Source organism: Sinocyclocheilus anshuiensis, unplaced genomic scaffold (assembly GCF_001515605.1).
Source record: "Sinocyclocheilus anshuiensis isolate Anshui unplaced genomic scaffold, SAMN03320099.WGS_v1.1 scaffold335, whole genome shotgun sequence".
NCBI classification, from domain to species: domain Eukaryota; kingdom Metazoa; phylum Chordata; class Actinopteri; order Cypriniformes; family Cyprinidae; genus Sinocyclocheilus; species Sinocyclocheilus anshuiensis.
Window position 1 is genome coordinate 499394 of NW_015548239.1, and position 10931 is coordinate 510324.

Sequence of the window (10931 nt, forward strand, 5' to 3'; positions counted from 1 at the left end):
TATATATATTTATTTATTTATTTATTTATTTTTATTTTTTTTACCACACAGCACATGCTGAACCTAACAGAAAACATGTTGAAAAGCACTATGACCCTATTTATTATTGCATTCTTATGCAATATAGACTAATGTGAAGCAACATAAAATAAATTAAAGTTAAGACGACGTGAAAGTTGAAGTCACTGGGGAAGTGACTGCAGCAGTGCATCTCTTTTATTAAATATAAATACTTGTTTGTGGTTTAGTGTGTGCAGAGATATATATTCCACTGAAGCAACAATGTTGTTGGGATGGAAATATTGCTTTATATAATAAAATGTTTTTGCAATATTCTAACTTGTGGAATTTGCTTGCTGAATGGAAACAAAGCAAATTTTTTACATAGCATTAAAAAATAAAAAAAATGAATGAATAAATGAATCAATGAATGAATTTACACTTTGTGCCAAATAGTGTGCGTGTATATATGTGGGTGTGTGTGAATCATTCATATTGCGTGGCTACAAGTGTGATATTGTGTTTATACAAAAGTTAAACGGCACAAGTATATAAAAAAGAGACAACTATTGAGTGTCTTTAAAAACTCTCTTTTGTGCAGAACTACTTCCTTCCGCCACAGATTCAAATCTCAGTTTGCCAGTTTAACAGCTGAGCTCAAGCCTCCGTTACTAATTTGAAAGCGTCACTTTAGAGCTAGCAATGAAGGAACACTGAGTTGCTTCATTGAAAGCTTATTGCATTGCTACATTTAAAGCTCACTGTATTATGTGGAGTCGAGTATAATGAGATGGACTGAGCAAGAGTGATTACCTGCATCTGAAACAGCATTCTTCAGCTCAATCTCATATTCACAATAAAACATTAGTTTGAATGTCCGCTGATGAAAGCGATATCTTTGTCATTCTATCCGTTCATCTGTGATTTCAGATGACAGCGCTGCTCACTGCATTTGTTGGCTGCGTCTTACAAGGTGTTATTGAAAGTAAAAATAACTTCCTTGTTTACAACCCTGTTTCAGTCTCTTTCAGTATAAAAGTCTTTACTGCTGACTCACTGATAAAAACAGTCTCGTCGCCATCTAATGGCGGAACAATGTAACTAAAATTACGAACACCCACACAGTTTCCCAATACTAAATACTATTATTATTTATTTAAAATACTGTTTATTGATTAATAATATTTAATAAACAACAACAACAGCCATCATAAAAGTTTCTAGGCAATTCAGTCAAAAGTACAAAGGCAGCACTCTGATCTACAGCATTAAAGTTATATAAAATATAACGTAATGAGACTTTGCCCTCAGCCAAAACTATTTGCTCTGGAACAAATAATAGATTAATGAAACTAAAGACTACCCGTTATCAGAAAGAAAGAAGAGAGAGAGTCTTTTTATCTGTAAAAATGAAATGAAATGAGGTCTAGTGGGGAGACACGACCCCTGGGGTCAAATCAGGCCCACCTCAACTCTCTTGAGACCCTCCCCCTCAATCAGCTAAAACTGTTTCAGGAGAGACACACACATACTATCTCATTAAGAGATCTATTGTCATATGCTCTGCTTCAGACTGTGTGACAGCACACACACACACACACACACACACACACACACACACACGTACGTTTCCCAATACTAAATACTATTAATTACTACTATTATTAATATAAAATATGATTTATTGAATAATAATATAAAAACAACAACAACAGCCATCATAAAAGTTTCTAGGCAATTCAGTCAAAAGTACAAAGGCAGCACTCTGATCTACAGCATTAAAGTTATATAAAATATAACGTAATGAGACTTTGCCCTCAGCCAAAACTATTTGCTCTGGAACAAATAATAGATTAATGAAACTAAAGACTACCCGTTATAAACCATGGTATTTTCAGCCCCACCAAAATCTGCGTAGGAAGCATCTTTCTTACTGATCTGTGAACAGTTTTTCATCAGTAAGCACCGATCCTAACTGTTTTTGAAAGACAGGTTTCAGATCAGTGTCAAACAGCCTGTGTGTGTGTGTGTGTGTGTGTGTGAGAGAGAGAGAGCGCTCCCAGTGGACTCTCAGCTCGTTATGATCAGTGTTGAGTGAAGTAAGCTTGGCTGAACTCTGTGAATAAGATTACATGGGCAAGAACGCACCCACACAAACAATAACCTCATGCTGGGTAAAACACACACACATTGACTATGCACACTGATACACATTTCCACATGAAATGTAAAAGTCATTATTTCTGACTAACTAGGAAACACCCACACATACAGTGTCCTCTGTCCTAATCTCTCTGACCCAGATCATCTGACCCCTTCCCCATCATCCATAAGGCAGACGAGCTAAATTAAGGACACACACAGACAGGCAGTGCCAGGCAGCCCAATGCTGCAGCTGCTCCCTCTGCTGGCGGCAATGCGTGAAACACTGAGAATATTATAAAACCAAACACACCTTGAAAGTACAAATCCTCATTAAGTCTTAAATTTGTTGTGATATGACCAATAAAAATAAATCATGTGCTAAACTGAAAGCTGGAGAGGTGGAAAAGCAAACCATGTGCTGTTTTTGTATAAATTCAGAGAAAAGAGAGACACTAAACTTACATTTGGCGTTTGATGTATTCTTTAAGTAAACTCTCCTCAATCGTATACATCTGCATGCGATTGCCGTCGGTGTAGTAATAGACCATGTTAGTGCTGAACTCGGCTGGAACTGTGGACCCATCCAGGTAAGAGTCCCGATAACTGTGGGAGTAGTCATAGCGACCTGAAATAAACGAGAGACGATATAATAAGTTAAAACATGATGTATATTTCTATACATACACTTGACACTGAATAAGTGAAACCTAAACCTCAAAACGAAGTTGTATGACTAAATCTATTTTAACACTTTACACTGAAGACTGATTTTAAAGTTTAAAATGACACTGATCTTAATCGCTTTTAGTTGTTTTTACCTGGATAAGCTTAATATCAAGCCCTGGGTAACCTTTATGTTGCCTTAACACATAAATTTATTTATTTTTTTTAATGGAAAGTTCTTTAAGGAAAGGCAATTGAGTGAATTTTATTTACTAGAATGCCATAAAGACACAAACACACACACTTCAATTATAAAAATCTTCTTTAATTCATTGTCATTGTCATTGTCATAGTCATTGTAAACATAGTCTGACTGTGAGAATGAATGTTTATGTTGTTTAGGGATGTTTATTGGTTACCTCGTCCACGACCTCTGCCTCGGCCGCGACCTTTGCCCCTGCCCCTGAGGCCTCCGCGGACATTGCTGCCCTCGCTGCGAACGCTCGCTGTGTCATCAAAGAAATCTCTATCTCTTCGCCAGCCTGAGGAACACACAAAAGAAAAGGACAAAATAAGTACTCAAAAGTGTAAAATATTTACAGTCATCTTGAATTAAATAATTAACAAATAAGGAACCATTTAATTAAGTAATCAGTATTGTGTAATACTCCAAGGATATTGAGTGTCTGAGTGTGTGTGACTATGCGCACATGTGTGTATGTGTTAAGACATGCGTGTGTGATTTAAAGCATTTACACATCTGAAACCCGCCCAGGCATCATGAGAATTTCTAAGCTCTCAATTCTTTCACTGTATATCTTTTCTCTCTCTTTTTTTAGCTGGAGGTTGCTGCTGGTACATGTGTGATCATGTTCAATTGTACATATTTTTTTCAAAAGTTTGTATAAGTGTTATGACGGTGTGTTGCGTAAATTTTTTTCCCACTTCCACTTTCCAAACCTTTTCTTCATCTAAAGAAATGAGTAGTACTTTTGAAAAGTTTGTTTAACCATTTGATACATGACATTCACCAAAGTGGACAGATGTTTAAAAGCCATTTTTATATAAAACCATGATCCGCACTATTTTTGTTGAGTGCGGATCATGGTTTTATAAACCAAGTAATTTAATAGATTAACGCACCAAAATAAAATATTAAGGGACAAAAGAGCGCGGTGCAAACGGCTTTGTAAAAGCCATTTTTAACCATTCAGGGTTTTAAGTTACATGGGTAATTACCTTTGACCCTTACCCTTACCTTTGACCCTTAAACTCTACATGACTGTTCACTTTACATGCCATTGGTGTTGTTGTTGTTTTTTAATCAAAATACATTATTTTGCAAACAAATTTGAACAATTATTGTCTTTTTTTAACAATTAATCCATCTACAGGCTAAAAGGATCACTTCAGTGAGTGTGTAATGATCACTGATATGAGACTAAGAACCTAATTATATCTGAGTCCCAGCAATGCTGTTTTATTCCACATAGGGGTGGTTTCCCATCATGATGATGAATGCTGGGTAACTCATTATTGGATGTGTTCTGTTGCAGAATAAATTATTCATGGGTAATAAATGCACCTGCGAATAGGAAATTTTTACAATGGCTTCAGTAACCAATAACTTTTGCATGATGCTGCATTCATGCCAACAGGAATTAGTATAAAGCCCAACGGCCACGCTTTCACGAACTGTGAATGGAGTTGTATACACAGTATACAGCATACAGTACTGAATAGTGTATTATTTGATCAGACTGCCAAAATTTAAAGGCATTTTTACACAAAATTGGATCAAAAAGGCGAAGTAACTGTGCTTATTTCCAACAAGAAAACTGTTCAAGCAGCTCTGAACATGCAATGTAAAAAATGAAGAGGTTATTATGTCCACAATGTAGCATACTACTCTCTGAATTGGAGGCAGCATATAGTATATACCGCACAGAACACAGTAACCAGTAAGCTAGTATTTCATTCTTAACACAGCCATGAACATCAAATACGGATATGCATTGTGACTGTGAATGCCTGTTCATGTGTGTTAAAGGGTTAGTTCACCCAAAAATGTAAATTAGGCTGGGGAAGTCGTGGCCTAATGGTTAGAGAGTCGGACTCATAACCCAAAGGTTGCGGGTTCGAGTCTCGTACCGGCAGGGATTGTAGGTGGGGGGAGTGAATGTAGGCCGATATATCGATATCGGCTTTTTTTTACTCCCTAATATCGGTATTGGTCCCAAAAAACCCATATCGGTCGGGTTCTAATTTGTAATATAACTCCGACTGGATTCGTCTGAAAGAAGAAAGCCATATACACCTAGGATGCGTCAGTCTGTCTCACCTCCTCTCCTGTGGGTGGCACTGTTGTGCATTTCCACTCCATCCTCTGTCTCCTGCTCACTCGAAAGTCCTGTGATTGGATCCGACTGCGCCTCCCTGTTCTCCTTACTGTCATTCCCATCACTTCCGCTCTCCTTCTCTCTCTTCTCTCCCCCGCGATCCTTCTTCCTCTCCCACCGTCCAGACGTCCCTTTCCTCACCTGCACGTTTATCACATTCTGCTGCTGCTGAGGGGCACAATCAAGTCAATCTCTCAGTCAATTAAACCTGAACTTAGCAGAACGAAGCCAGCAGTCCAGTCAGTGAAAACCAACACAGATACATTTCTCCCACAAGTCTGCAGGCACGTGATATGGAACGAACACTCTTTGACAGTGCATAAAGCTTTCATTTCATAGATCTTAACTCTGCCCTAAACACTGACAAACATACAAATACATATGCAGAAAGAGAGACATGAAGGCATAGTTCATTTAAAGGGGTGGTTCAGTGGTTTTTTTCAAGGCTTGATTGTGTTTATGGGGTGCAGTCTAACATGTGTTAATGCTTCATTTAAAACAAAACAAACATTATTTTTCACATAATTTACCTTTATTCCACACCGCTCTGTCCCTTCTCTGAGAAACGCACTGATCAATTTCCTGCTTTTATGAAGCCCCTCCCTCAGAAATAGGCAATGGGCTCTGATTGGTTAGCTAGCCCAGTGTGTTGTGATTGGCTAAACCGACTCTAGTGCGCGTCTAAACGTTCCGCCCCCTCACCTCAGCGGCATGTGCTCCGGTTGTATTGTAAACAATGACGTCGTTAATATCGCTTATCAGTTTGAGCTCGATTGAGAAGCAGAGGATATTATTGAAAAGGATCGTGCAGAACCTGTGCAAGCACGGCTTTTAATGGTAGGCCTATGTTTTTTGTTTGTTGTTGTCTCATACTTTTAGATACGCTGTTGTAAATGCTACTGCTTATGTTTCTGTTAATGAATGGCGCAGACGCGCGGTTTCATTTACTACACACACACTGAAGCGCGCCTGACACTCATGGTGATTTCAGCGTCTGCCGTCTCACTAAATGAGTACGTAAACACATGAACAACATCTCCAGAACTGCTCTGAGAGTCACTTCATGAACATTTTAGCATTTGATTTGAGTAAAACTAGCGTCTTATCACATACACAGAACTGTAAAGGTATTCACGGCAACCCGTCAAAATAAAAGTCCGGTTTGATTTGAAGACATTGTGCCTATAACTATTTTTCAGTAGAATGTACATAGCCTACTACTACTACTACTACTACTAAAATGAAACAAACATTATTTTTTTAAGGAATAATCACACAAAACATTTCTTCCATGTTTTAATTTTAATAGTAAATCCCCTTTGTTTGCCAAAAATTTGTTTGCTTAATTTTCAATACTTACAAGATAAATGATAAACGATACATTAAATTAATGTTTTATGCCTTCATTTGATAACCAGAAAAATGTAAATATACAACACAGAATTTCTGAGGGGAAAAAAAATTCATAAGGCTACTTTAAGAAAAAAATGAATTATGGTGAGAAAAAATAAAACATTTCATAGGGCCCTAAACCTGTAATGTTTGTTAAACTTTGAATAAACTGATGTGAAAATTTATAAGTTTCATGATTTTAATTAATAAGACATGCTTTTTAATTAATACAATTTAATTTAACTATTAAAAAGGAGTCGAGAAAAATTCAAACGAAAAAAAAAAACGGAATCCAGAAAAATTAAAATGGAAAAACGGATATTGGAAAAAAATAAAACGGATTTCATAGGGCCCTAACTATCCCTCAGCCTTGCTGTGCCCCCCAGTTTGGGAACCACTGCTTTATTCTTTTAAATGGATACATTAATCGTGTTTATTATATATTTTTTTATTAAAGTGGAAATCAGTTTACTAAATAATGCAAACTTGACTGACTGCTTCACTTCCACTTTAAAGGGATATTCATGTTGTTTATTATTTATTTTTATTTATATTTATAATTTTTGTGCAATTACTTGCCTGTCAGTTGAGTTTGTGGCAAAACATTTTGCAGTGTTTACATGTTGTTTATTACTGCATAAAATTTATTAAAATAGATGTTTAATTTCATAAAGTACAAGTTGATTTCAAAATGCACCTACTTTTTTGGATTTTGTGTTTTTCAGTTGAATAAAATACTATTTTTCCCTATATATTTCATCGAGGATTTCTTTAAAAAAGTCTAAAAATCTCATCTCGTCTCGTTCTCGTGAACCCATTCTCATGTCTCATCTCGTCTCGTGGGATAAGTGTCTCGTCACACCCCTAGTGTGTAATTGTAACGTTTCATTATTGGAGCTGAGCTGAATGAGAGAGAGAGGTTTATCTGGGCTTGTTATGTCATGAACCCGGGAAGTAACTTCTTGTAGTGCCTATGAGCCGTTTTTGTAGGCATTAAATTGCCAGAATTTTAAAAGACGTTATCTCTGTTTGCATTGAACTTTCTGCTTTGTAACTTTGCAGATATTGTTTTTTGCAGCAACATTACACACTAACTAACGTTAAAAAAGTGAAATCACAATGAACCACCCCTTTAAAAACATTTTTTTTCTTCCATGGAACACCAAAGAAGATGTTTAACTGAACGTCCAGGCTGCACTTTCCCATTCAATGAAAGTAAATCGGATCTATACAATCATGGTAAAAAATGCTCCATATTATTTGTGCGCTATAATCCAAGTCTTTTCAAGAAACATGTTGTATGCACACAAATACATGATTTGAACAGTGTTGGGGAAAGTTTTAAAAGTAATGCATTACAATATTGTGTTCCTCCATAAAAAAGTAACTATTTATTACAGTACATTTTATGGAAAGTAATACTTTGTGTTAACTTTTGCTTTACTTTTTGTCACCTGGCCTGGGCTTGCTTATTTGTTTTATAATTTATATAGGCCTACTTGCTTTATTGCTTTATAAATAACAAAAAACCCAAAAGTTATATATTTGTCAACTGTAAAAGCCCTTTCACACCAAAAGTGAAATTAATAAGCCTCAGACTAAAGGAAGTGCCTCTGCACCTTGCTCCCAATTTCTCTCAACTTGGGGACAGTTAAGGTGTTAGTGAATAAATGGGAAAACAAAGTAATGCGTTACTTTACTAGTTACTTGTAAGTCCCAATCTTAGTAAATGTCCTTTTGCCTTTCACAGAAGAAGAAAAAAAAACAATCATGAGGCTCTGGAAAGTCAAGAGGGTGAAGAATGCCAGGATTTATTTCATTTTATAAATGTATAAATCTTTTTTTATTTTATGTTATATTTCTTGAACTATTCCTAAACCTTTTTGACTTGTAGACACCCACCTTCCAAGTTGATATCTGCATATCTAAAAGAAATTAAATTCCATATTTTCTGACGTTTCAAGAACTAAATGTATTTCAGGGTTCACTTCTTTACAACCAATGAATTGTCTTGATAACCAGATATGATTACCGATTTTATTTTTAGCAATTTCTACTTTATGAAATATTTTTGAACTTGACATAACAACAAAAAAATCATATTCATTATAGAAATTGCCATGATTTTTAAACTTCGCTCATATACAGCATCCAGGTCTTCCAAGACTAAAGTAACAAACTAAAATTAGAAATATTAATATGAGACCATTAGTAACAGTATAAATCATACACAGCTGCTTTTCCGTTTCAAGCTGAACATACTAAGAAATGAGTAATTATTATAATGTCCCACATCAAAATCACATGGTAATAAAATAATGTGTCACTGTTTTCATTATGTAAATCAAATAATAAAGGCCTGAAAAAACTGAACAAAATTTCACACAAAACAGCTAGATTTAAATTGAAATGCAGTGTCTTCCTCACCTCCTTATTGGCGATTTCTCCAGGGGTAGGCCAGTTTGTGATGTCACTGAAGTCACTCGACTGCAAATGGGAACGAAGGAAAAGAAGAAACAAGTTACATTGAAAGTTCCCATCCTTCATCATGATCTATTAATTACTACAACAGCCAATTCCTGTGTTAGGAAATAAGTGGGAAACGCAGAAAACTAACATCACCTTATTTGATTTGAACAAACAGAAAAATAAAAAAATATTTTCTAATGAAAATTGAACATTTCAAACTGAAAAGCAATGCGCAGATGCATGCTCTCTCAACGTCCAGTTTGAATGATTTATGAAAAGGCAGCTGCTCCACTCCACTGACATCTGTTCGTCAAATACTCCTCATGTTGAGTTTCCATCTACACGACAACTTTGTCAGTATTTAACATAGGGCTGGGTTTTGACACAAATTTCATGATTCGATTCAATTCTCATTCACAAGCTTGCGATTCGATTCGATTTTCGATTCGATTACCAATTAGATTCAATATCGATTATTTTGGATATATATCAGGTACAGTACATGCCAAATTTTCTCAAGGAAAAAAAAATCTCTCAACTAATGCTGTAAAATATACATGAGAGTCAGTTGGTACTACATTACTATAATACTGAAGGTTAAAATTGACTGATTTGTTAAAATTACACTTAATGAAGTTTTTAAAATAATAAAGTCACAATTACATAATATTTCTACTGGTTTTTTTTTATATAAACGGTGGCTGTCATAAAAACTTGATGAATTTATTCAAACATAAATTAAACATTGAAGAACAGTCAAATTTATAATGAATATGTTATATGGTGCATATATTTAGCAACATGCCCCTCTCTACAGTTTATTTTTCAGCTGACTAATGAGTTTATGGTCACCAAATATGTTTTTCTGAGGTAAATGTGACTACTGGTCGACCGATATTGTTTTTTTGACAGCCGATGCCGATATCTTGGAAAGCAGGGTGGCCGAAGGCCAATATAAAGTCGATATAATTTTATTTATTTTATTTAATATTTAAGAAATTTGAAATCATTTGAAAATGGATTAAAAAAATAAATGTGTAAAATAAACATGCTTATACTTTAAATGGCAAAGTATTTTTCACAAATAAACAAATATTTAATAAAAATATAATTAAAAAACACTGTAACCAACAGGGCACTCAGTATTCTTGGAAGTTTGTGTGCATTGGGAATCACATTTTTTCAAATAAAGCCAAGGTAACACTCATTTTACATACAGCACACAGTGAAAATGACATGAATATGACATTGGGCAAAGAATGAAGCGCAGCATAATTTGAAATCACGAGTTTAAAGTTTGTCAATCGCGCGTCTCAATGAAGCTGAACTCTCCTCCTGTCCGTATTCAATTCGCACGGACCGACCTTTACGCAGAGTACACACGATCGTGCAGGATACAAATGCACACTTCATAAGTTCTCTCAGCTGGATTCGACTAATGGCGCTTTTCCACTGCATGGTATGGCACGGTACGGCTCGGTACGGTTAACTTTTTGGGGGTTTTCCATTTGGTACAGTACCTGGTACTTTTTTAGTACCACTTCGGTTGGGGTTCCAAGTGAATCGTACCGTTACCAAAACGTGACGTGTAAACTCTGCTGATCACGGATTGGCCGGAGAGAATCGTCACTACCTGCGTCACTGAACTTGCGACACAAACACAAAAGAACCGCTAGATTTAAATCAGCACAGCCAGCGAAGGATCGAACGCAACTGTTTTGAACGAGCGCACCTATTTTTAACAACCAAAAAGTTTTGTTGTCTGTTGCGGAAGAACAGACGTTCCTCTCATTGATAGCAGAGGAGCAGATCCAGCGAGAGCTTGATGGGGCGACGCGGAATGAAAAAGTTTTTTTTAGGAGT

The 10931-nt window shown here is 36.0% G+C and overlaps 1 protein-coding gene across 5 annotated transcripts in view; it reads right to left on the reverse strand.

Moving 5' to 3' along the window:
- LOC107654847 (la-related protein 1B-like) overlaps positions 1–10931 on the reverse strand; it is a 44556-nt gene that overhangs the window by 20923 nt on the left and 12702 nt on the right. For 4 of the 5 annotated variants that reach the window (XM_016442121.1, XM_016442119.1, XM_016442117.1 and 1 more), the window contains exons 3-6: positions 9027–9086; positions 5150–5375; positions 3228–3350; positions 2608–2770 (exon numbers count right to left, since the gene is read on the reverse strand). In XM_016442121.1, coding sequence (XP_016297607.1) covers positions 2608–2770; positions 3228–3350; positions 5150–5375; positions 9027–9086 — 572 coding nt within the window. The remainder of the gene's footprint in view (positions 1–2607; positions 2771–3227; positions 3351–5149; positions 5376–9026; positions 9087–10931) is intronic. The other variant, XM_016442118.1, reaches the window with a different exon arrangement.